The sequence below is a fragment of the Ipomoea triloba genome, chromosome 4 (genome assembly GCF_003576645.1).
Source record: "Ipomoea triloba cultivar NCNSP0323 chromosome 4, ASM357664v1".
NCBI lineage: Eukaryota > Viridiplantae > Streptophyta > Magnoliopsida > Solanales > Convolvulaceae > Ipomoea > Ipomoea triloba.
In genome coordinates, this window is record NC_044919.1 from 4,147,209 (window position 1) to 4,175,173 (window position 27,965).

Here is a 27,965-nt window from a genome sequence, read left to right on the forward strand (position 1 = left end):
CAAAAGTAGTTTACTTTATCACCCTATAGTCTCCCTCAGAGATCAGAGCCCAAATATCAAAAGTTAAGACTGATGTGGGCCACCTGGATCCCACACCATCCTGCCACCCATCAAACTAATCAATAGTAGTTATGCGGTGGACCCAAGGTGGACCTGGTTTCAAAACGTCGTTTTACAATTTAAAAAAAAAAAAAAAAATATAACTGCGGCTCCTCATCGTAGTAGAATACAAACTCTATATTCACAGACTATATACTCCACATTCACAATTTGAAAACTCAACATTCATAAATTACAAGATTATATGTTTAGTAACTATATTATCACTGTTATGTATTCACACATTCAAAACTCTATATTCACAGGTCCTATACTCCATATTCACAAATTGAGAACTCTGTTAACTCTACTACAGATTCACACATTCATAACTCTACATTCACAAATTCTATACTCCATATTCACAATTTGAAACCTCCACATTCACACATTTCAGGGCTATATGTTTAGTAATTTTATTTTTTTATTTTTGAAAAAATATATATAGTGAAACGGCGTCGTTTTGGACCCAGGTCCACCTTGCAAGGTGGGGGTCCACGGCATAATTTGCGACTGATCAAAGGCCCCTCCACCATTTACACACTAGACCTTCCCTGCAAATTTTATTGTGCATCACGGTCCACCAAGCATTGTGATTCAAGTAACAAAAAACGACGTCATTTTGATTAATAAAAATAGACGGATGAAATTCGTTTTGCGCAACTGTAGTTTCCTTTGAACACAACTGCAGTATCAGTTCAACACAACTACAATATCAGTTCAATACAACTGCAGTTCCAGATGGATGAAACGACATCAACACAACTGCAATATTAGTTCAACACAACTGAAGTATCAGGACAACGACGTCATTTTGTGACCTTAGTCCACGGTATAACGACCTTTTCCTCCCCCAACTCCCCCACTCTTAAATACCCACCCACCAACCCCACCTGATGGACAAACACAAAAGGCCAAATCAACAATTATTAAAGGAAAATTAAAAAGAACTACGGAGAGAGACCAAATACCTTTTAGTTTAGTGGCATCAGTTTACACTCTCACAAGGAAGGGATGAGTTGACTATTTGTAGGTATGAACAGATATTACAAAACATCGAGAGAAAAAAAGGAAATCTCGTTGAAAGAAATATGCTTTGATACCATATAACTAAATACTAATAGAGAATCACACAAAGCAATCCTAATAATCCATTCCGAGGAGACCTACCAAGAGGCTAGCCAGGTAATCTTATCCCATTGAAGATAAATCATCGTGGTGTTGGTGCACACGAACCAGAAGAACAAATGAAACGAACAACCAAAGAAGGCAAAAGGAAGAAAATCAACAGCAAAAACCAATTAAACCTCAAGAAGACAGTTTCTATTTAAGAGAAAACAAGATCAGACAACAAAACTAAACAAACCCAAAGCAGACAGAAAGCAAAACAAACACAGAGAAGACAGTGTTTATACATATCATGCCCTTTCTTAGCCATATTTTTCAAAAGTAGTTATCACTTCATCACCCTTTAGTCTCCTTCAGAGCCCAAATGTCAAAAGTTACGGCTGATGTTGACTTCCAATTGCTTTGCCAGAAGTTGCACTTGGCGATCTAGATTCCAATCTACTTCTTTTGGATGAGTCAAAAGAAGACGGTCTTGATCCAAATGATGAACTGCCTTGCCTTCGCATTTGATTGCGGTATAACTCTACCCGCCTGGGTCTAGAATGTTCAACATTGAAAGGAAAAAAGACTTGTGATGCAATGCTTGAATCACAATAAATTTTTACAGATCTATCCTCTCTCACCAGTTTTTTTGTATCAAATTTTTGTCTTGTCCATCCAAACTCATTGGCAATAATTTTAGCTCGAACCAGATCCAATTGTGTCTGCAATGGCTCTTCAATTTGAATAGTCTTTGGTCCAATATTTTGGACTGGGAAGTCTGTATATTCATCATCTATGCCTTGGAAGGAGGCATCTATCAGATGGAATGATGGAATGTTTTGTTCAAAATCTGGGTAAAGAGACAGAAATTTTAATTGGGTTTTTCTAGGGTTTACCAGGACTATTTGTTCGAATGTCTCTGCTAAAATTTCTGGAAAATACTCTGAGAAATCAGTGATTGATGGTGGAAAGAAAATAGAATCAATTAATCCGTGTTGGATTAAAGTCTGAATGGTTACCGGGTAGCCTCTGAACCTCAAGGGTTTGAATGAAGGAATGTGAATATTGGCCTTTCTAATTCCCCAATCCAATTTACAATAGCACTGCCCGCCCTTGTTTTCTGGGCAACTGTCAAACTGGCTTGAACAAAATTTGAAAGGGTTGTAAGCGAATTCAAATTCCCAGGAAGTGGAAATCCCTAGAGTGTTAGTGACTTGGGCTAGAAACTCTTGGAGAAGACAAAATGTATGAAATGTTGGCTCATTAGTACCTGTAGGAATGACTGTTGAAATTTGTGCTGGTAAATGGTCTGAGACCGGTTGTACTCCTTTTCCCTTTGAAGAAGAAGTTTGAGGAGGAGCTTCAAGTTTCACAGGTAATGGTGTGGGACCAGATGAAGGCTTATCTTCTGAATTTTCCCTCTTTTGAAGGGAAGGAGAAGATGCTAGAACACGTGTACGAGGTGAATTCCCAGTTTTGTTTGGAAATTCTTGATCAAAAGATGTTTTTAACACTTTCAAATATTCCTGATATCTCTTCACATCAGGAGAGATGATGATATCTTTTCCGCAAATTTGAAATGCGGATTTGATGGCCTCATCAATATCATAGAATCCCTTATATGAGGGTTGTCCATATCTCATAGATATTTCAAGTTCTTCCTTAAAAGGAACCAATTCTTCCCATGTTAAGTATACCCCGGCCTTAGGACCAGTATACAGAACATAACAAGTGAATGGTTTCTTATGTTTCCCCAAACAAAAGTAGCTTACAAGAGCCTTGATGCAAGCTACTTGTTTAGCTTTTGCCTGGGGAGAACTCATATTCCATAAATTGTCAATGATACATTTCTCCTCTTCTTGGAGGAGTTCTCTCCAAGGAGTTCTGAACTGATCTTCTTCATCAGAAAATGTCCTCAGTTCTGTTCTTTCAAACCAGAATGTTTTTGCCATGATCCAATGTGCAGTGTTTAATCTTCCAGTTTCAAATTTTCTGCAAACATACTTGTTATGAGCATAATAATTTTCTAAACAAAATTTTGATGTAAACTAAAATATGAAATTGCAAATAATTAATTATTGATGGTTCAGAAGATGAGATGAAGAGCATATGAATACCTGAAGATTAGATGAAGAGCATAGATGTCAATGGGTTTTGTGTTGAATATCTGGAACATAGGAATATATATAAGAGTTCCACAACACGTACTCCTTATTTCTACTCTCCCACTATTATTTTTACTTTCTGATAATAAATGATTAGTTATTTTTATCTTGTGGATCTTAATAAAAATATCAAGGGAGTACAAATTAGGAATATATATAGTATTTTTTTATATATAATATATGAATATATATATTACATGTACTTCTATTTTATACTCCCTCACTTTTACTGGAAAAGTACTATTTTCCATAATATATATGTGGCGTAACTAAAAGACTCCATGTTTTGGGTGTGGATTGACATCAAGACCATTTTCTCTCTGTCGGCCGGAACTAAAAGATAAATAAAATATATTATAATAAAAATATTATAATAGATATGTGGATATCCGGTTGTAAAGTTTGTGTGTATATATTTGTTTGTTTGTGCTCTGAGAAATCAGAAGAATAACACAGCAGCCACAGCTAAGAAGAAATGAAAATTATGATGATTATCATCATCACCTGCAATAATAATTCCCAAATGCATTATCTGCAGACAATTATATCTAACATGGCATTCTTTACTTCATCTAAAAACTAAGATGCCATGCTACTTTTTTTTTTTTTTTTAAAGTAGAATTCTTCTTTATATATTTTCAAAAAATATATATTCACGTGAAGGGAGAAAAAAAAAGACTAGGATGGTTTTGCTTCGTTTGAGGTGTGGATATATGTGTACTTTATAATTAAATAAGAATATCTTTTTTTACCATAAAGCTGTAATTCCTGTTTGAGGTGTGGATATATGTGTACTTTATAATTAAATAAGAATATCTTTTTTACCATAACGCTGTAATTCCCGTAAACCATGCGTCCAAGTCTGAAGTTGTAAACCGTATAGGTTAAATAAGAATATATATATATATATATATATATATATATATATATATATTAATGTTTTTGAAGTCTGAAGTTGTAAACCATGTGCCCATGGATGCGTGTAGCAGCCTTAATTGGCCTTAAAAAATGCATGCGCATAAAGCTAGTAGGAATATCCTAAAAAAATATTCCATACGTTATTTGAAGGATAAATACAAGTGAAGGTTTTCCGAGTTTGGTGATTTGACTGATTTTGTTATGTTTAGTTATAAATTTTTAAATTGATCATCTATGATCAGTTTTAAAATGTTACCACCTATAATTTTAAATTTTAAAATTGATCATTTGTGATTCTCCGAGTTTTAAAATGTTATCTATCATAATTTTTCGAGTTTTAAAATATTATCAATCGTGATCCAACCATTAATTTGCTTAGTCAACACCGTGTAAATGAAAGGACAAAAATATCTTTTCATATTATTCTTTCATTACAAGTGAAAATATAACATTTGAACATAACAAATGCATCTGTTTTTTCAAATAAATGATGTTATAGCTGCTGTGAAGAATTAACAAGGGAGGTAGATTGCAACACCTAGTTAATTCATTGATATTATTTATTACTAAAAATATGTTCATTAATAATATTTTGACAATAATACCTTCAAAATTAGTTGATATATACTAGTATACTCCTAAATAATTATTACTATTATTATTACATATTAAAAGAAAGATAAAGATTCACGTGCATAGATTCCTACAAAATTTTATCACCAATAATGAAGACTTTTTTCAATATATTTTGTCTTGGTATATAAATAATCTGTATGCATATATTTAATTACTAGAAAGTGGGAGACAAAGATCCATCACTTTCATAGTGATGACAATAATAGTAAAAAGTAGTAATAGTGATATAGCAATCATGCATTTATGAATCAATGAATTATTGAAGTTTCGTGCAGAAGTGTTGGCAGAGCAATTATATATTTATCTCATTTCCATAACTCATAGCGTAATTTCTTTCTCTATTCTTCTTTCATATTCTTTCTTTCTTCTTCTAATGTGACCAAAAAATAAAAATAAAATCTTAGGGTGCGTTTGGTTCGCACATGGGAATCGGAATAGGAATGGGTATCAAATACTTGGTAAGGGTAATGGATTTTGGTGAAAGTATTTAGCATGTTTGGTAGTTGGGTGGAATGAGAATGATTATTAATAGTTAGGGAAGAAATGAGGAAGGGAAATGAAACCCTTATTTAATAAGAGTATGAGTTTTCTCATTAATGGGGTATTCCAAACCCATAGTAGCATTCTCAAAACCTATCAACCAAACACTAACAATCACTTTCATACCCATTCCTTAGGCCTAAACCCACCAACCAAACACACCCTTACTCTTTTCCTTATTCATCAACAATTTATCCTTCTTCATCAACTTCCTGTGACTTGGGATTTTGGCTCCTAAGTAAGATTCATGTTAACTAAAATATTATCTCCCAAGATAATATTTTTTTTTTTTTTTTTATAAATGTTCATGTTTATCAAAATACTTTTCTCGAAATGCTTTTACTACAAAGATTTATTTTCATAAATTATAGAATAATTGAATACGTATCGTATGTTCGAACCTGTATAACTATTGTATATATGTTCCGTATGAAAGAATAGGAATATATATTACTCCGTACTATCTGGTACGATTAAGAGTATTTTGAATTAAGTATGATAATGAATATGTTGTACTCATTTATTTGGTGTAACATTCATTCGTATAAATTTTTACTTTTTTTTTTTGGATCATAAGAGCATCCTTATCAATGGAGTTTTTTCGTGGTAATTGAGGAGTTTTTGTGAGTGTGATTAGGAAAGAGAAAATGGAAAAAAAAAATAAAGAAAGCAAATTTGATTAAAAATAATAATAAAAAAAAGAAACTAAACAGTCTGTCAGGCGCGCCTGTGCTGTGCGCGAAGCACAGCTCCTCCTTCGATTTTCGCAAACCTTTTACTGTTCTAATATCTCTAAATTAGCAGATGCTTCACCCCATTCTCTCTCCTATACTCTCTTTCTTCCAAATAAGCAAAACACTGTTCCAAAAACTACCTTTTATGCGTTGATGGAGTTGCTCTAAGGGAAGGGGTACTCATTCATTCATATAATTAATATATATGTACAGTAGCTTGAAGGACGGAGAAAAATTTTGAGGATCGAGAACGGGATGGGGGCTTTTTCTAATTTCCTGCCGGCGACGGAATACCCCTCCCTGCCCCGCCCCGTCCCGTTCCCAATTATATATATATATATGCTACATTTGTTCGAACCCATTTGGTTAAGTATCTATTTTCATAGCATATAAAATTTTAGTAACAAATTTTGTTCTTGTCCATCCAAAATCATTGGCAATAATCTTATATTTGCTCGAACCCGATCCAATTGTGTATGTAGTGGTTCTTCAATTGTAATAGTTTTTGGTCCAATATTTTGGACTGGGAAGTCTGTATATTCATTATTTACATCAATTTGGCACAAACACCAAACCTTGGGATAAAGCAATATAAAAAAATATTTTGAATGATTACTGGTTTGACCACAAGACTAAAATTTCTTAGTCACTAAAGAAGCTTTGAACCATGGACGTATCTAGGAATTTGTTCCAGCGGGACGAAATATTAAAAAAAAAAAGAAAAAAATATTTAAAAAATATAATCATAAATATTGTTGGATATAGGCGATAAATAAAACATATCAAAATTTTATAAAAATATTTAAAACAAAATATGAAACATAATTAATTTGATAAATTAATTCAAATAGCCAAGGACCTTGTGGTCCAGTGGCATCAAACCCTTCCCATTATACGGGAGGTGGAGGCAATAACAGATATTGCATTGTAATAGAGTCAGTAGTATTCAAATAGAAAACAAACCAAACAAATTTTATATATATATTTGATCGAGAGAAGAGGGAGATACCCATACAAACAAACCAAAAGCAAATAATATATATATATATATATATATTATTAAAAAATTCATAAAACTTTTTTGAAGCAATAATGGATTTGAACCTCCCATAGTATTCGAACACACGACCTTTGTTAAAGCAAAACAAGATTCTACCATTTTGTCTAACTTACACTTTGTTTAATGCATCTGTTTTTATATATTTATATTTTATATCTAAAACATGTATATATATATACATATATACATACAAAGCTATATATGGGGTGGGTGTGGAGTGAGTGGGGACACCTGGCAGCTCCGTCAATGCTTTGAACAGATATCTCATTGAAAAAATATGCTCGATACCTAGCTAACAAAATAGGAATACTTGTATTTTATTCATGACAAATACATAAATATTTATAGTTAAATATACTAATAGAGAAATGTGAAAATGGTTCCAATAAACAAATAAAAATTATGCAAATAAATACAAATAAAAATAAACTCCTGAAAAGTTTATTTCTTAAGACACGCGTACAAACACAAACATATTGAAAGTAACATGCCTCCTTTCTTAGCCTTATTTTTTAAAAGATCTATATTCCTTAACACACATACACATATAGACACACATATATTGAAAGGAACATGCCTCCTTTCTTAGCTTTATTTTTTAGAAGATCTATTCCTTAACACACATACTTTCTTTAAAAAAAAACACACAAACATACGCTCATACATATATACACACACAGCAGATAATAAAGTTGAAGGGACATGCCCTTTCTTTGCCTTATTTTTCAACGCTAGTTATCACTTCAAGGCTAGATAATAAAGTCTCCTTCAGTGTCCAAATGTCAAAAGTTTCGGCTTTCATTTACTTCCCACTTGCTTTTCTCACCAGTTTTTTTTTTTTTCTGCGAAAGCTTTTCTCACCAGTTTTCATTATCAAAATGTAGCAAATGGTATCTTCTTTCTTTCAGTCACATCTCCTTCTTTTGGATGAGTCAGAAGAAAACGGTCTTGATCCAAATGCTGAGCCGCCTTGCCTTCGTATTTGATTGCGGAATATCTCTACCCACCGGGGTCTAGAGTGTTCAACATCGAAAGGAAAAAAGCATTTTGATGCAATGTTTGAATCGCAATAAACTTTTACAAATCTATCCTCTCTGAGGAGTTTTTTAGTAACGCATTTTTTCCCTGTCCAGCCAAACTCACTCGCAATGATCTTAGCTCGAATCAGATCCAATTGTGTCTCTAATGGTTCTTCAATTTTGATAGTCTTTGGTCCAATATTTTGGACTGGGAAGTCTGTATATTCATCATCTATGCCTTTGAAGGAGGCATCTATCAGATGAAATGAAGGAATGTTTTGTTCAAAGTCTGGGTAAAGAGAGACAAATTTTAATTGGGTGTTTCTTGGGGTTTCAAGGACTACTTGTTCGACTGTCTCAGCTAAAAATTTTGGAAAATATTCTGAGAAGTCAGAGTATAATGGTGGAAAGAAAATGGATTCAATTAATCCATATTGGATTAAAGTCTGAATGGTTACCAGGTAGTCTCTGAACCTGAAGGGTTTGAATGAAGGAATGTGGATATTGGCCTTTCTAATTGCCCAATCCAGTTTACAGTAACATGGCCCGCCCTTGTTTTCTGGGCAATTGTCAAACTGGCTTGAACAAAATTTGGAAGGGTTGTAAGAGAATTCGAATTCCCAAGTAGTGGAAATCCCTGGATGAATAATTTGAGTGTTAGCCACTTGGGCTAAAAATTCTTGAAGAAGACAAAAAGTCTGAAATGTTGTCTCATTCACAGGAGGAGTACTTCTGGGAATGACAGTTGAAATTTGTGCTGGTTTTTCTAAAACCAATACTCCTTTACCCTTTGAAGAAGTTTGAGGAGGAGCTTCAAGTTTCTCAGAAAATTTAGTAAATAGTTCATCTTCTAAATCCCTCTTTTGGATGGAGGAAGAAGATGCTAAAACAAGTGCACTGGGTGAATTCCCACTTTTGTTTAAAAATTCTTGATCAAAATGTGTTTTAAAAAGTTTCAAGTATTCCTGATATTTTTTCACATCAGGAGAGATGATGAAATCTTTTCCGCAATTTTTAGTTGCAGATTCGATGGCCTCATCAATTTTATAAAATCCTTGATATGAAGGTGATCCATATCTCGGGGATGTTTCAAGTTCTTCCCTAAGAAGAACAATTTCTTCCCATGTTAAGTATACTCCAGCTTTAGGACCAGTATACATAACATAACAAGTAAATGGTTTCTTATGTTTCTCCCAATACAAGTGGCTTACAAGAGCCCTGCAGCATGCTAATTTTTTAGCAACTGTCGGGGGACTGGGAGTAATAGTCAAATTCCAGAAATTGTCAATAATACATTTCTCCTCTTCTGAGAGTTTTTCTCTCCGAGGAGTTTTGAAGTGATCTTTTTCAGGCAATGTCTTCAATTCTGTTTTTTCAAACCTGAATGTTTTTGCCATGATCCAATGTGTTTAATCTTCCAGTTTTGATGTCTGAAATTTGTTGTCTGAAATATATAATAAAAATTTGAGATTAATAATACTTTTTTTTACAAAAAAATAAAAAATAAAAATTATGTTCTCATTTAATATTTCACTAAGACCCTGTTCGGTAAATAATCAGTCAATTTTTACCTATTTGATCACTATTAGTTGTTTGGTTTGATTAAAAAAAATCAATATAAGTGTTTAGTTAATAAACTCTTTGTATTCCAAAAAGTTAAAATTCAAAATGCTACTCAAAACAACTTTTTCAATTAACTTTTGATCACTATTAGTTGTTTGGTTTGATTAAAAAAAAATCAATATAAGTGTTTAGTTAATAAACTCTTTGTATTCCAAAAAGTTAAAATTCAAAAAAAAAATTATACCAAAGAGCTATCAGCTAACAACTAATTTACCAATCTCATTTCTATAATCAACTACTGTTATTAACTAATCATACCTTCCGACCTAATCCGCTAACCGCTATTAGCTAATATCCATTTATCAAACATGGCTTATATGTAAACAAATTCAGGTAAAATCATGCACCATGTTTTGTGTTTATGATTCCTAACTAAAATATGAAATTGCAAATAATTATTAATGTTTAGAAGATGAGATGAAGAGCATATGAATACCTGAAGTGGAAGGCTTCCAAGTCTGAATTTTTGAGTGAAATTTAAGTCCGAAGACTTTGAATCCCTCCCACCTCGTACGCCATGCTTAGTATCATATTTGGTCTAAATTTACTGGAAACAAAGTTCACGTTAAAGGAATTTCTCTTTCAAACCTCGAAGTTTTTTTTTTTTTTTTTTCTTTTGGTAACTCAAACTATGGTTGTGCGTTTGTGGGGGTAATAATTAATTAAACTGAAATATTTATAGGAGTTAGGCTGTGCTTTCTCTCATCCACGCGTCACATTATGATTGTGTGATATGACACCACCCAGTCGCAAGGGCCCTACATTTAATTTTAGCGTCATTCTTACGCCTACATTCAATTATTGAATCCAATTGCAAATTTTAATATGGACGGCTTCTGTTCCGCACAACACAATTGCAGTATAACATAATTGCAGTTTCAGACGGATGAACAGTCTCCGACAACTGCAGTATCAGTTCAACACAACTGCAGTTCCAGACGAATGAAACGGTCTTCGACAACTGCAATATCATTTCAACATAACTGTAGTATCATTTGAATTGAATTGTAGTATCAGTTATAAAAATTTACGAGAGTCGTTTCTCCACTTATTAAAACGACATCATTTTGTGATCATGATCCACAATACATTATGGACAGCGGCCCACAGTATAACAGCTGGAATCCAATAACTTCAATTTGTTGCTTCTTCCTCATCTTCTTATCTTGATGAAGATAAATCCCAATATTTGAGTTTTTTTTTTTTTGCCACTTCTATAATACGATTATTATTTTATATTTGATTTCTGATAGTTAATTTTTACACATGTGATCTCTGGCTTAATTTTCAATCATTGATAATCAAATTTGTATCGCTGTGCTATTGACTATGAATGCATAATTGTTAAGTGATTTATCTTGAATGACAAAATTAACATTTTCTATGATAATTTCCAACTAAAACAATTGGTCACTGGTGACGGGAAATTAGGAATGAGGATCAAATGTGAAAATGGTTCAATAATCGTAAGACCAAAAGTGAAAAAAAAAAACCCAATATTAACATCCATGCGATTCATATCTTTATCCTCTTGCATATCTTCTTCTTGGCTTCGTCTAACAGCAAAATGAGTAATTCTACGTGTATTAGCATTTCCTACTATTGTTTTCTAAATCTTATGATGTGTCATACTTTGATTGCTTAATATAAAAGGGGTGAGTAATGATTTTTATTTATTACTTTTTCATCAAATAAACCTGAACACTTAGTGAGAATTATACTCTATGGAGTACATCTACCATTTTTCCTAAAAAAATATATGCTTTCTGGATAGTCGAAACCACCAATTATATTCGTTGCATTATTGCATTTTTACTGAATTATGACGTTAGATGTTGGATGAAGTTAAAATTATCGTTAAATAATTAATAATCACAATATTGTGATCCAAAAAAAAAATTATTAATCACAATATAAACTTGTAAATTACAAGGATATGTGTATTAATTATATATATCAACTCACAACTGTTGTAAGGTAATCCAATTAATTTGGACTTGAGTTGTAGTCAATTTAACTCTAATTGGGCTAATTACATAAGTCCATTTGGGCTGGGAATTATGTCAAATTGGGTCATAATTATATTGTGTCCAATTTGAACAAAATATTTATTAATCTTTAGGGTGTCAATTCCTACATTAAGTTTTGAAATCAAACTTCATTTTTGGATGCCTGCGAACAGTTGAAATGGATAAGAATTATCCATGAATTGAATTTGAAATATCAAATTTCAATTTTGAAATCTTTGGCCAACTGACAATGTTAACTGTTGGAGCAATGCTACAAACCCTGTTTTTTCTTTAAAAAAATTTCTTCTTTAAGTGATTGGTAATTAAATTTATTTATTAGTTAGTGGCGAGTTAGTCAATTTATAGGCTCCCAATTAATGAAAATTACACTACGAGAAGAAAGTTTGCATGTAAAAATTAGGAGGAGAGAGGAACATTTGTCCAACTGCTGTTATTGTGCTTATATATATAGTGTCTGCGGTGTTTTGTTTAAAATATTTAAACAAACTATTTTATTGTTGTCACTCTTGTAATTGAAGAAACATTTTAAAAAGTGAACTTAATTCACGTTTTGATAGTGCTATCTAATTTTATCATCTTTTAATGCACCACTTTATGGTTTTTTATTTTTTATTTTTTAAAATACTCATAACTACTTTCCCAATCCAGTAGCGCCTCCACTGAAGATCGAATCCAACCCTTTCACATGAAAGTGCAACCAGGTGTCACTAGACCACAAGGTTATTGGCTCACTTTATGGTTAATTGGTTATAATATTATAAAATACTTTGATACGTTAATTAGATACCGACCCTGTTTGGCAAATAGTTAGTCTATCGGTCAATTTTGATTTATTTGACCACTATTAGTTGTTTGACTTGGTTAAAAAATCAATATAAGTGTTTGATTAATCAACTTTTTGTAACTCTAAAGTGCTAAAATTCAAAATGTTGCTCAAAGTAACTTTTTCAATTAGCTTTTTGATAAAAGAAATTATGCCAAACAACTATCAGGTAACAACTAATTTATCAAACACTTTTCTACAATCAGCTAATGCTATCAAGTAAATACTCTCAAACCCAATAAGCTAACAGATATTGGCTAACAATCATTTACTAAACTAGGCCACCAACTAATCATAATGCATCACTTAAAAAAAAAGGTTACATTTGTGTGAGACCGTTTCACATGTCTCAATCCGTGAGACGGGAGACCGGGTAAGACGGGTTGAGTCAACATAATTTGAGTCATAAAAATCAACCAAAGACCAACTCATAATACTAGCAATCACTCAAATTATATTGGTCTGACATGTCTCACGGATTAAAACCCGTAAAACAGTCTTTCACAAGTTTTGGACTTAAAAAAAATACCGTGTTTATTATATAAATGTAATGAGACTATCTATGACTAATTTGTCCAAATACTCCCTGGTCCAAGTCCAACTTTCGAACCTAACTACAAAAAAAACATAAAAAGAAATTCCATGGTTATAAATTTTCATGTTTAAAATTTATGTTGATATTTTACTAATTGAATAAATTTTTCTAAAAAAAAGAGAAAAAATAAGTGTTGATAATTGTATTCTCTTACCTAAAAAAAATAAAAAAATAGATAAAGAAAAATTGTTAATTGAAGTAAACGCCCGGTGTTTAACTCAATTCTATATATTTCAGTCCAAATATGTTACACTAAAATAAAAGTCTTTAAATTGAATTTTGGTGTAGAAATCCGTTAGCAGTAGACTCCAAGTCGTCCAAGTCCACCAAACTTAATTTATGGTTTAAATCAAGCAATACACCAATCAAGTCATCCTTTTTTAGTGAACATAGTCCGACTAATAATAAAGTCACATGCAGTTAAAGTTAATTACTTTGTGACAAATTATGAACAAGAACACCTACAATTTTTATTATTTATTAAATTAAATAATTATTATAAAATCAATAAATTTTTATTATAAAATCAACATATTTCTTTATATATTTTTAGTTAATTAGTAACAATTGGGGAACATTATATTACTACAAATATTGAAATCAAAATCGTAATTGTAATAGATTTAAGTAGATGAAATTTCTTTGTTGGGCAACAAATTATAATTGCCATCAAATTAATTAATTAATTAATACATAAATATATAAAGTTATATAATACACGCACATATGTGAGTGTGTGTATTAAAGTTCTATATTGAGTGAATAAACAATGACTTCTCTTTTATTTCAAAAAAACAATGACTTCTTTTATTTTTTCTTTAATCGTTTTTTTATTCCATTGTTCAAAAATAAGGGAGTAAAAATGGTAGTGAGTTTTAAGATTTATAAACGATTTGAATTCAATAGTGGATAAGAAGAGTAGGCAATTCAAACAAAAATTATAACTAGAGTCATCAAAACGGTTTCGTGGAGCCGCCCAAAGGCCGCCTATTGGCAGGCTTGGAAGGTGGTCGGCCCACCATTTTATTTTTAACGATATGCTAGAGGATTTTGGCTATATATCCCTCATACGGAGTCCAAATGAGATGATTCAAGTATCAAAGGAAAGATAAGGAAGTCCTCTCCAACTTTAATATTGAACACTTTGAGAGATTCCAAATGCATTGATACCAAAAAATGAGAACATTTAGATACACTCCGAGGAATTTGTCTTGCAACATGTTGATAGTGTTTTGATCATATCTTAATATGAAGTCCAATCAAGGGGATTCAAGTGACTATGGAAAGCTAAGAGCGTGTCCTACAACTTTTATGTTCAAAGTTTTTCATATTCAGAGCAAAACAATACTAAAATTGAACCCGAAGTTTAACGCGAGTGAGTTAATTTTTATTATTTTACTTTTTTATAGTAGTTATTAAATACCTAGTCAAAATCACTAACCACTATTATCAAGCATGACATTTATGTGAGCCTTGCAGAATGGTTGAAATAAAGTGATGGTCAATAGAAAATTTAAAATCACATTAAAAATCTCCCAATTTATAATGCTTTTTAAAGAATTTTATACACAAAACTCACATAAAACCAAGCTCACCCAATCCAACATATTGTTGTTGTTGTTGTTATATGTTTATTTATAAAATTAATTAATTAATAGTAAAATAAGTACTAGTATGATTTTATGTTGTGTCGTTCATATGCAAAATATTACATTAACTCTAAACTTTTACTCTCAATTTTTACTTCCACTTATATTCACATGTATGTTTTGGTTCAATGACCTGTGATAACACTGACTTTGACTCCAAGTCCACCCAACAACGTAACTTTGTTGTTCACATTAAGCAATACAATAATATAATAGCAATTGCTACTTGCTAGCTCCTCTCACTCAATCCTCACCATCTTATTATTAATTTATGAATTGTTTGAAAATGCTGGTGCACCACCCTATTCATCATGCCTTCTTCTTCTTCTTCATCCTCCTTTTGTCCTTCCCAAATTATTCACAATCTTTAACCACTCATGAGGATGATGAAAGGGCTATTTTACTTATCCTAAAACAGCACTGGGGATATCCATTTTCACTTGAGCAGTGGAACTCCACTTCCTCCCCATGTGACTGGCCTGGAATTTCATGCAACTCCAATCGAAGTGTCACACGGATATCTCACTCCCGAATGTACACCGAAGGATCATTCCCGGACTCAACTATTTTATGCCAGCTCAACAACCTTGTTTCAATCAATTTCAGTTCCAATAGTCTCTGGGGAACTATACCAGCTAACCTCTCCACCTGCTCAAAGCTTGAAACCTTGGATTTATCCACAAATTATTTGAAAGGAAAAATACCAGGTGAGTTGTTTTCCATGAAAACCCTGCGTAGTTTAAATCTTCGAAACAACATGTTGTTCGGTGAGATACCGACACCCATGGTAGCTTATAGTTTGGAGTCTCTTGATCTGTCATATAACCTATTAAATGAATCAATACCAAAAGATATAGGAAATTTATATAATCTTAGCTACTTAGATCTGTCCATGAACTCTTTTAGTGGCTCAATACCATATGATATAGGGAATTTATACAATCTTGGCTACTTGGATTTGTCTATAAATTCTTTAAGTGGTCCAATTCCTAATGCATTGTTAGACTTGCAGCAACTGTCTCATCTCTCACTTTCTTTTAACAAATTGACTGGTGAAATACCAAGCCAGTTGTTTTCCATGAAAAAGCTACGTAGTTTAAATCTTGGGCAGAACATGTTGTCCGGTGAGATACCGACACCCAGGGTGGTTTACAGTTTATTGGAGTATCTTGATCTTTCAAGTAACCATTTGAATGGATCAATGCCAGAAGATATAGGAAATTTATACCACCTTAGCTCTTTAGATTTGTCCAATAATTCTTTGAATGGATCAATACCAGATAATATAGGGAGTTTATACAATCTTGGCCACTTGGATCTGTCCAATAATTCTTTTAGTGGCCCTATACCTGCTAGATTGCTCCGGCTGCATAATCTGCACTATCTTTCACTGGCTTCTAACAATTTGAGTGGTGAAATACCTGTAAAACTGGATTTATTTAGTCTGACTCACATAGACCTGTCAGATAACCAATTTTCTGGGGACATATGCAAAACTGTCAGCAATATATGGGATACACCGACACTGGATACCCTTTGGATTTGCTTGAACCACTTTTCTGGGAGAATCCCTTATGAGTTAGTCAAGGGAAAATTTCCGTATGATATATGCTTTGATAAGGTCAATTTATGTTCATGTTTGATAGATAAGAAGGAACTGCCAATATGCCCTTCCCAATGGTTGTCTGATATTATGCCACTACACATAAACTGCAGTTCCAATAAGCCAAGTAAATCAAAGAAAATCATCATAACTTGTGTCGCGATAGCAGCGCTACTCATCATTGGGTTAGGAATTCTGATACTGGTGTTCAGACCCAAGGGGGAAAGGAGGGAGGAAAACGATGGAGAAGAAGAACAGACTATGATTCCATTTCAAAGGTTGGAATTCAGTGAAGGGGAAATTTTGGGTGGTCTGACAGATGAAAATTTGATTGGAAATGGAGGGTCGGGGAAAGTATATAGAGTGACCACCACACAAGGCCAAAGTGTTGCTGTGAAAAGCATACGGCATGAACCAAGGCAAGGCCACAGGTTGCAGAAACAGTTCCTAGCAGAGGTTCAAATCCTTGGGGGAATCAGGCACTGCAACATAGTGAAGCTCTTATGCTGCATCACTGGAAACAACACAAAGCTTCTTGTGTATGAATATATGGACAAACAATGCCTTTACAGATTGTTGCATGGAAAGAAGAAAGGCTTAACAGTGGTTGAAACTTCTGCTCAAGTCTTGCACTGGGAGAGAAGGCTAAACATTGCCATTGGAGCTGCACAGGGGCTCAAATATATGCATCATGATTGCAGTCCACCTATTCTTCATAGAGATATCAAATCCAGCAACATACTTCTAGACTCCGAATTCAATGCTAAGATTGCAGACTTCGGACTAGCAAAGATACCAGCGAGTGAAGCAAATCCAGAAACAGCTTCCGCCATTGTGGGAACCTTTGGTTACATTGCCCCAGGTACGTTCTTTATATCTTCAACAGTTAGTTCAATTCTTGTTGTGTTTTATACTCGCAGTATTACATATATATAGCATGGGATTGCAGAATACTGCAGCACACTAAAAGTGAATGTGAAGAGCGACATCTACAGCTTTGGTGTAGTGCTCTTGGAATTGGCAACTGGAAGAGAAGCCGTGACTCCAAATGAGGACATCAACCTGGCACAATGGGCATACAAACACCAACGAGAAGGAAACTCTGTTGCAGATGTCCTGGATGAAGAAATCAAGGATCCACATTACCTGGAAGCAGCAACTATCCTTTTCAAATTAGGCCTCGCGTGTACTTTGAGTTCTCCTTCGAGCAGGCCATCCATGAAATATGTTTTGCAAATTCTTCAAAGATGCAACAATGCTTTTGAGAGAGCTATTCCGAATGGGGCTACTGAAACTCAAATCAACAGTGAGAACAACCATTTGTCTTCAAGGAGTGGATAGACAATATTTCCTTTTTTCCTTCATAATGGACTTATCCCATTGCAAAATCCTATGTTTAATGTGACTTTTGTACTTAATGGCCAATTTGATTTTCCTCGTAAGTACGTTTTCCTCATAAATAATAATCAATTGACTTTCTATTGTAGGTACTCTTCAACCCCTAAATATAATCATATATAATGCAACTCCACTTTGTTTCCTTGATTTTATTAGATGTTAAGAGAAAGATAATCTTTCTGGTGCACAGTAGTAATTATATGGAGTTCCAAAATTAATAGTATTCACAGGAAATAGGCAACTTAACTAGTGGAGGAATTAATGAAGCATGTTTACCTGTTCACAGGCCTCGCTTGCGTCTTCAAGCTCGTACGATCATGCCCTCATCTCAAACCTCTTCTACACATTGCTGCTGTGAAAACTCCGGGAGTAGGTGGTGGTCATGTTCCACCTCCGGCACCGATTCCGGCGACTGTACCACCTCCTCCGTCACCACCAATTTCAGTAACTCAGTCTACACCAGCTGCTATAGGCCAGAAATCCTTAAAAAGTGTATTGGATGCGATTGTCCTGAATTGGTATTACTCAGAGTTGGCAGCAATTTGTTTAGTGGAGGGAGGGAGTAGTAAAGGAAATGGTTTGGGCAACCGTGGGAGAATTTCAAAAAATAGGGTTTTTTATTGGTTTGTTTTTTTCCTTGTAATTTATCGACATGCCTTTGTATATTTTTTTGAAAAAATCGTAATTAAAAAATCAAAATGCCTTTGTATTTAAAGACATTAAAAAAAATTGTTAATAAAGGACCAATAATGATGCCAAATGTGAATGTCATAATAAAAATAGATTAAAAGTATACTGTCACCTATAAATCTAGAACCAAAAATAGAATTAATTCTTTTATTAAATACATAGTCAAAATCACTATTCACTATGTTCAAACAATTAGACATTTTTGTGTGAACCTAGCATGCAGAATGGTTTGAAATAAAGTGATGGTGAATAGAAAATTGATGAGTCGCTAGCCATGTTATTCACACACTTATTAACTTTATGATATGCACTTGTAATTTGTATTTATTTTAAAAAATTCTCTCAATTAATAATGCTTCTTAATAATCTAATTATATACAAAACTGGCATAAAACCTAGGTCATCACCCAATTCATCATGTTGTCATTTTCATTATCATATGTTTGCTTATAAATTTAATTAATTAATAGTAAAATAAGTAGAGGATTTTTTGATGTGTTGTTCATACATATAAGTTTTGGTTGAATTCAATGAATTATGATAACAGTGACATTGACTTTGACTCCAAGTCCACCCAATTCAACAACGTAACTTTGTTGTTCACATTAAGCAATACAGTAATAGATGAGAGCAGCTGGAAGGGAAGATCAATTATATTGCTATCCTAGCTCCTCCGATATGATCCTCACCATCTTATTATTATTATTATTAGCTTAATTAATTAATTAATTGTTTTTGAAATGCTGCATCCTCATCATCATGGCTTGATGTTCTTCTTCATCATCCTCCTTTTCTCCTCCCTAAATTATTCACAATCTTTAACCACTCATGCTGATGATGAAAGGGCTATTTTACTTAGCCTAAAACAACACTACTGGGGAAATCCATCTTCACTTCAGCAGTGGGACTCCACTTCCTCCCCATGTGACTGGCCTGGAATTTCATGTGACTTCGATGGAAGTGTCACACAGATATATCTCTCTGAGATGAACCTCCAAGGATCATTCCCCTCAAAAATTATATGTCAGCTCAACAACCTTTCTTCAATCGATTTCAGTTACAATAGTCTCTGGGGAAGTATACCAGTTGGCCTCTCCAGTTGCTCAAAGCTTGAAGACTTAGATCTATCTGCAAATAATTTCACAGGAAAAATACCAGGTGAGTTGTTTTCCATGAAAAGGCTGCGCAATTTATATCTTAAATACAACATATTGTCTGGTGAGATACCGACGATATCCATGGTGGCTCACAGTTTAGAGTATCTTGATTTTTCAAATAACCATTTGAATGGATCAATACCTGAAGATATAGGAAATTTATACAACCTTGTCCACTTAGATTTGTCATTGAATTCTTTTCGTGGTCCAATACCAGCTGAGTTGTTTTCCATGAAAAAGCTGCGCAATTTATATCTTAAATACAACATGTTGTCCGGTCAGATACCGACGATACCCATGGTGGCTCACAGTTTGGAGTATCTTGATCTTTCAAGTAACCATTTAAATGGATCAATACCAGATGATATAAGAAATTTATACAACCTTCGCAACTTAGATTTGTCCAATAATTCTTTGAATGGATCAATACCAAGTGAATTGTTTTCCATGAAAAGGCTGCGCATTTTATATCTTCAATGCAACATGTTGTCTGGTGAGATACCGATGATACCCATGGTGGCTCATAGTTTGGTGGATCTTGATCTTTCAAGTAACCATTTGAATGGATCAATACCAAAAGATATAGGAAATTTATACAACCTTAGCTACTTAGATTTGTCAATGAATTCTTTTCATGGTCCAATACCAGGTGAGTTGTTTTCCATGAAAATGCTGTTGAGTTTATGTCTTCGAGAGAACATGTTGTCCAGTGAGATACCAACACCCATGGTGGTTCATAGTTTGGTGGGTCTTGATCTTTCAAGAAACCAGTTGAATGGATCAATACCAGGTGAATTGTTTTCCATGAAAAGGCTGCGCAGTTTATATCTTCAATACAATATGTTGTCCAGTGAGATACCGACAACCATGATGGTTCACAGTTTGGAGGATCTTGATCTTTCAAGTAACCAGTTGAATGGATCAATACCAGATGATATAGGAAATTTATACATTCTTGGCTACTTGAAATTGTCTAATAATTCTTTAAGTGGCCCAATTCCTGCTGGATTGTTACAGTTGCAGCATCTGTCTCAACTTTCACTTTCTTATAACAAATTGAGTGGTGAGATACCAACATCCTGGGCGGCTTACAGTTTGGAGGATCTTGATCTTTCAAGTAACCATTTGAATGGATTAATACCAGAAGATATATGGAATTCATACAACCTTATCCGCTTAGATTTGTCCAATAATTCTTTAAGGGGCCCAATTCCTGGTGTATTGTTACAGTTGCCGCAACTGTCTCATCTTTCACTTTCTTATAACAAATTGAGTGGTGAAATACCTGCTACACTATTTCCCTTACTTAATCTGAGTAACATAGATCTTTCTCATAATCATCTAAGTGGAACTATTCCAAAAACTTTTGGAGAATTACTGAAACAGAGGGATAAACTGACCATTGATATTTGTTTCAACAACATTTCTGGGAGAATCCCTTATAAGCTAGTGAAGGAAAGATTTGTACACAGCTGCTTTGATGAAGCCAATTTATGTTCAGATGTAAAGGAAAAGGGATTGCCAGCATGCTCTACAGAATGGTGTTCTGATTATACAATTCGAGGTTACATGGATTGCAGTTCCAAGTCAAAGAGAAAGAGTAATTACATCATCATAACGTGCGGTGCAATTGCAGGGATACTTATTGGGTTAGGAATTCTGATACTGGTGCTCAGACCTAGGGTGGGAAGGAGAAAAGAACGCGATGGAGAAGAATGGAGTATGATTTCATTTCAAAGGTTGAAATTCAATAAATGGGATATTTTGGGCGGTTTGATAGATGAAAATTTGATTGGAAATGGAGGATCAGGAAAAGTGTATAGAGTGATCACCAAGAAAGGCCAAAAGGTTGCTGTTAAAAGTATAAGGCTTGAACAAAAGGAAAGGCAGGGATTAATGGAGAAACAATTCCTAGCAGAGGTTAAGATCCTCGGGGGAATTTGGCACAACAACATAGTGAAATTGTTATGTTGCATCAGAGGAAAGACTACAAAGCTTCTTGTGTATGAATACGTGGACAAACAATGTGTTCACAAATGGTTGTATGGAAAGAAGAGAGGCTTAACTACTCAAGTCTTGCAGTGGGAGAGGAGGCTAAAAATTGCCATTGGAGCTGCACAAGGCCTCTGCTATTTGCATCATAATTGCAGTCCACCCATTGTTCATAGAGATATCAAGTCCAGTAACATACTTGTCGACTCTGACTTCAATGCCAAGATTGCAGACTTTGGATTGGCAAAGATGATGGCGAGCGAAGGAAATCCAGAAACAGCATCTGCTATTGTGGAAACCTTTGGTTACATTGCCCCTGGTACATTTTTTTTTTTTTTAATATCTTCTTCATTTCAATTCCCACTGATTTTTATACTTGCGAAATCACATATATCATGAGAATGCAGAATATGGAAGTACAAGAAAAGTGGACGCGAAGAGCGACATCTACAGCTTCGGTGTAGTACTCTTGGAATTGACAACGGGAAGAGAAGCAGTGACTGGAAATGAGGATATAAACCTAGCACAATGGGCACACAAACACCAAAGAGAAGGAAAATCAGCTGCAGATGCCCTGGATGAAGAGATCAAGGAGCCACGCTATCTGGAGGCAATGATCATTATTTTCAAATTAGGCCTTGCGTGTACGTTGAGTTCCCCATCAAGCAGACCGTCCATGAAAGATATTTCACAGATTCTTTAAAGATGCAGCGAAAACAATCATATGTCCCCATAAAGCTGATAGACAATATAAATATTTTCACTTTACTTTTGAATGGACTTGTACCATTACGAAATATTTTGCAATGGTTTGTTTAATTTAATTTGACTATTGCACTCACAGTGCAATTATGCAGGATCCATCATAATTCATAATGCAACTCCACTTTGTTTCCTTGATTTTCTTAGATGTTAAAGTGATAAATAAACTTTATGGAGCGCAATAGTTATTAAATTGGAGTTCCATAATTAATAATATTAACAGGAAACAGACAACTTAACCATTGGAGAGGAATTAATGAAGCATGTTTACCTATTCACAGGCCTCGCTTGCGTCTTCAAGGTCGTACCATCATGCCCTCATCTTAAACCTCTTCTATACGCCGCTGCTGTGACAACTCCCGGCAACGATTCCGGCGACTGTACCACCGCCTCCGTCACCACCAATTCCAGAAATCCTTAACAAGTGTATTGGACGCGATTGTTATTATATTGCCTATTAGAGCTGCACAAGGGCTCAATTATATACACCATGATCACATCAAGATATCAACTCTAGCAACATACTCTTAAAGTCCTAGTGTCTGAATTCAATACTAAGAATTTGCAGACTTTGGACTAACAAATATGTCAGCAATTGAAGCAAATCCAAAAACATGCTAGTGTGGGAACCGTTGATTATATTGTCCCAGGTATGTTTTTCATACCTGCAATTAACACTTCAAATTTACCTTTTAAAAATTCACAATTTATTATAACCTTATATTGTATTCACAAATTCTCAAAAACTTATAAATATAATTTATATTCTAAAAGTTCATAATTACAATACTAAAAATACACAGTTTAAGAACCTAGTCCATGGTATAGCAACTGAGGAACAACGTACACGTACTTAACTCATTTCTATCTATTGATGATTCTATTCTGGTGACTGGTCCACATATTTTACACCCAAATTAGAAGTATTAAAATTGAAATTTGGTTTAGAAATAAGGTAGCTGAGTTGATCATTCAGATATTACTATTGAGTCCAAGTCCACCCAACTTAATTTTTGGGTCACATTAAGCAATAGACCAATTAAGTCATCCTAAAATGCTCCCCATCGCCATCTTTAGTCCAAAAAATTATATAGTGCAACTCTTATAGCATAATGTATTAAAAAATTAATAGAAAAATATATAGAAATAAATCATGAATATAACTTGGATTGTGACTTATTATGTTTTTAGATTTAATGAGAATATTTATGATTAATTTGTCCAAATACTCCCTGGTCCAAGTCCAACTTTTGAGTCTAGCTTCAAAAAACTTAAAAAGAAATTCCATGGTAATAAATTTTCATGTTTAGCAATTTATGTTGATATGTTTACTAATTAAATAAATTTTCTGAAAAAAGAAAAAAGTGTTGATAATTGTATTCTCTAAACTGAAAAATAGAGAATAGATGAAGGAAAAATCGTTAATTGAAGTAAACGCCTGATGTTTAACTCAATTCTATGTATTACAGTCCAAATATGTTACACCCAAAATAAAAGTATTTAAATTGAATTTTGGTTTAGAAATCCGTTAGCAGAGTTGATTCCAAGTCCAAGTCCACCCAACTTAATTTAAGGTTTACATCAAGCAATACACCAATTAAGTCCCGTCTTTTAGTGAATATAGTCTGAACCTTATTCCTAAGTGACAAATTATGAACAAGAAAATATGAATTCTTATTATAAAATATTTATTATTTATTAAATATTATTATTATATAATTAATAATATTTTATTATAAAATCAACACATGTGTTTGTATGTGCTTTTAGTTAATCAATAACAATTAGGGAGCATTTGAATTGGAATCAAAATTGTAATTGGAATTAACATAGCGTTTGATTGGAGGGAAGAAATTAAGACTTAAGAGTGAAAGGAATTGTAATCCGGTAGGAAATAATAAGGTGAGAATAAAGTAAGAATTTAAATTACATTGTTTGGTAGTGAGGAATAAAATTATTGAGAAAGAAGAGGGAAGAAGTGATATAATGATTAAAATATCATTGTGTAATAACAATAATAATAATAATAATAATAATAATAATAATAATAATAATAATAATAGGCAAAAACTTGTGTAAGACCGTCTTACCATGAGATGAGTCGGGTCGGGTCGGGTCAAGATGCAAATGTAACACTTATATGCATAAATGTCATACTTATATGCTCAAATATAATACTAATCAGAAAATAAAATTTTTGTTACTTATTATGGTAAATGTAATACTTTTAAGGGAAAATACAATACTTTTACATTTCGATTTAAAAGTATTACATTTTTCCTCAAAAGTATTATATTTGCCCTTATAAGTGAGAGGTACTTGTCAACATTACTTATTATGAAAAATGTATTACTTTTTCTCTTATAAGTAACAACAATTGTATTTTTGATTAGTGTTATATTTGAGCATATAAGTGTGAGATTTGCACATATAAGTATGACATTTGCATGGTGCTTTGACCCGACTCGACCCGTCTCACGAATAAGGATCCGTGAAACGGTCTCACACAAGTGTGACCCATAATAATAATAATAATCAAGGGCAAATATGTCATTTTTACTCCTTTTTCCTTTCTTTTGTCTGGTTGAATTGCAGTTCATATGAGATAGTTATGAATTGTAATTCAATGAATTGAGGGAATTCCAATTCTCTCAAACCAAATTAAACAACGTTGTTTCTCGTTTTATTGAATTATTACATTAGAATTGCATTTCAATTAAAGAAGTTTCTTTATTGGGTATGTAGTACTCCGTAAATTGTAATTGAAATCAAATAAATAAATAAATATATATATATATATCTGTGTGTGTGTGTATATTAAAGTTCTATATTGAGTGATCAAACAATACTGATTTCTTATTCGTTCATCATTTTTTTTATTATATTGTTCAAAAGTAAGGGAACAAAAGTGTAGTGAGTTTTACCAAGTGATCAATACCCATTTAACAACAACACCTAACTAGCAGCGCATCCATGGAAATGGTACAAGCAGATCTCCCGAAAACTGTAATCATATCAAAGACTTTCCTCACAATTAATTGCAGTTTAGTAAAAATCAGATACTAAGGACAACAAAACACAAAAGCACGCGCACAAAGGGAGAGAAAGAGAGGTTCATACCATGATGAGCATAAAATGGTGAAGAAAGGAAAAATAATAAGTAAAAGACTAAATTGTCCTTATTAATTTAACCATTAAAATTTCTGGGCTACTTCCCACTGGCAATTTAACTGAAGTGATTGAAATTTTTTTTAAAAAAAGTGAATAATTACGGTACTAAATTGACATTTTAAAAACTCCTATATTACAATTAATAACATCCTAATAGTGGATTAGACCAAAAGTGAAGACATTGACTTGACTTTGACTCCAAGTCCACCCAATAACTTTCTTGTTCACATTAAGCAATACAAATACAATGATCCTGAATCCGTCCTCACCATCATTTTTAATTAAAATGAATGCATGCATGCATTTTGGCATTCACTCTCATCTCATCCTATTGTTAGCTTACTTAATTAATTGTTTGAAAATGCTGCAGCACCACCCTATTCATCACGCTTTCTTCTTCTTCATCCTCCTTTTGTCCTTCCCAAATTATTCACAATCTTTAACCACTCATGATGATGGTGAAAGGGGTATTTTACTTAGCCTAAAACAACACTGGGAAAATCCATCTTCACTTGAGCGGTGGAACTCCACTTCCTCCCCATGCCACCACTGGCCTGAAATTTCATGCATCGACGGAAGTGTCACAGAGATATATCTCTCCGGAATGAACATCCGAGGATCATTCCCCTCAAAAATCATATGCCAGCTCAGTAATCTTTCTTCAATCTATCTCAGCATGAATTATCTATGGGGAACTATACCAGTTGGCCTCTCCAATTGCTCAAAGCTTGAAGAGTTGGATCTATTTGAAAATCTGTTGACAGGAAAAATACCGGGTGAGTTGTTTTCCATGAAAACCCTGCGATTTTTGAATCTTCAAGAAAACATGTTGTCCGGTGAGATACCGACGATACCCATGGTGGCTCACACTTTGGAGTATCTTCTTCTTTCGTTTAACCAGTTGAATGGATCAATACCAGATGATATAGGGAATTTTTACAATCTTGTAGCCTTGGATTTGTCTATGAATTCTTTCAGTGGCCCAATTCCTGCTAGATTGTTACAGTTGCAGCAACTGTCTTATCTTTCACTTTCTTTTAACAAATTGAGTGGTGAAATACCAACTCAGTTGTTTTCCATGAAAAAGCTAATTAGTTTACGTCTTGGTCACAACATGCTGTCCGGTGAGATACCAACACTCATGGTGTCTCAGAGTTTGCAGAAACTTGATCTTTCAAGTAACCATTTAAATGGATCAATACCTGCTACATTGTTGCGGTTGCATCAACTGTCTTATCTTTTACTTGCCTCTAACAATTTGACTGGTGAAATACCTGCAAGTTTGGACTTATTTAGTCTGATTTATATAAATCTTTCTCACAATCATCTTAGTGGAAGTATTCCAAGAGGCTTTGAAGAACTGCAGCAATTGGAGACTATTGATGTTTCACATAACAAATTTTCTGGAGAAATATGTGAAACTGTTAGCCGTATGTCAGCTGCAAGACTAACCCTTAGGATTTGCAAGAACCACTTTTCTGGGAGAATACCTTATCAGCTAATGGACCGAAAATATAAACACAGATGCTTTGATGAAGCGAATTTATGTTCATATGTAATGGATAAAAGATTGCCAACATGCCCTTCCCAACTGTTTTCTGATTATTCGGTTCCGCAACACTGCGCTTCCAATAAGCCAAGTAAATCAAAGAAAATCATTAGTGCCATCATTGCAGTGGTACTCATTGTTGGGTTAGGAATTCTGATACTGGTGTTCAGATATGCATGGGGAAGGAGAAGGGAAAATGATGGAGAAGAATGGAGTATCATTTCACTTCAAAGGTTGGAATTCAATAAATGGGATATTTTGGGTAATCTGACGGATGAAAATTTGATTGGAAATGGAGGGTCAGGAAAAGTATATAGAGTGATCACCAAAAAAGGTCAGAGTGTTGCTGTTAAAAGTATATGGCATGAACCAAAGCAAGGGCAGGGATTAATGGAGAAACAGTTTCTAGCAGAGGTTAAGATCCTTGGGGGAATTTGGCACAACAACATAGTGAAATTGTTATGCTGCATCAGAGGAAAGACAACAAAGCTTCTTGTGTATGAATACATGGACAAACAATGTGCTTACAAATGGTTGCATGGAAAAAAGAGAGGCTTAACTACTCAAGTCTTGCAGTGGGAGAGAAGGCTAAAAATTGCCATTGGAGCTTCACAAGGGCTTTGCTATATTCATCATTCATAG

At 33.7% G+C, this 27,965-nt stretch overlaps 5 protein-coding genes across 6 annotated transcripts; 3 read left to right on the top strand and 2 right to left on the bottom strand.

Moving 5' to 3' along the window:
- Positions 1–1,277: 1,277 nt before the first annotated feature.
- Positions 1,278–3,396, bottom strand: LOC116017567. Of its 2 annotated transcripts, XM_031258174.1 has the most exons (3): positions 3,327–3,396; positions 2,480–3,201; positions 1,278–1,764 (listed from the first exon to the last, which is right to left on the bottom strand). In XM_031258174.1, exons 1-3 carry the CDS (start codon positions 3,383–3,385, stop codon positions 1,751–1,753), a joined length of 795 nt encoding a protein of 264 aa, XP_031114034.1. In that variant the 5' UTR covers positions 3,386–3,396; the 3' UTR covers positions 1,278–1,750. The 2 variants fall into 2 exon arrangements, with proteins under 2 accessions (XP_031114034.1, XP_031114033.1); XM_031258173.1 differs by having other exon boundaries at positions 1,278–3,201.
- Positions 3,397–7,675: 4,279 nt separating this feature from the next.
- LOC116016707 lies at positions 7,676–10,533 on the bottom strand. Its single transcript, XM_031257080.1, has 2 exons — positions 10,341–10,533; positions 7,676–9,725 (listed from the first exon to the last, which is right to left on the bottom strand). Exon 2 carries the CDS (start codon positions 9,676–9,678, stop codon positions 8,167–8,169), a length of 1,512 nt encoding a protein of 503 aa, XP_031112940.1. The 5' UTR covers positions 9,679–9,725; positions 10,341–10,533; the 3' UTR covers positions 7,676–8,166.
- A 4,754-nt stretch (positions 10,534–15,287) lies between these two features.
- Positions 15,288–19,360, top strand: LOC116014835 (receptor-like protein kinase HSL1). The gene is made up of 4 exons (XM_031254792.1): positions 15,288–17,466; positions 17,554–17,910; positions 18,289–18,625; positions 19,240–19,360. The coding sequence occupies exons 1-4, from the start codon at positions 15,288–15,290 to the stop codon at positions 19,358–19,360; spliced, it is 2,994 nt and encodes a 997-aa protein (XP_031110652.1).
- A 57-nt stretch (positions 19,361–19,417) lies between these two features.
- LOC116015350 (leucine-rich repeat receptor protein kinase EMS1-like) lies at positions 19,418–22,710 on the top strand. Its single transcript, XM_031255389.1, has 3 exons — positions 19,418–19,850; positions 20,499–22,160; positions 22,249–22,710. Exons 1-3 carry the CDS (start codon positions 19,433–19,435, stop codon positions 22,542–22,544), a joined length of 2,376 nt encoding a protein of 791 aa, XP_031111249.1. The 5' UTR covers positions 19,418–19,432; the 3' UTR covers positions 22,545–22,710.
- Positions 22,711–26,135: 3,425 nt separating this feature from the next.
- LOC116014837 (receptor-like protein kinase HSL1) lies at positions 26,136–27,965 on the top strand. The gene has a single exon (XM_031254794.1). It carries the CDS (start codon positions 26,136–26,138, stop codon positions 27,963–27,965), a length of 1,830 nt encoding a protein of 609 aa, XP_031110654.1.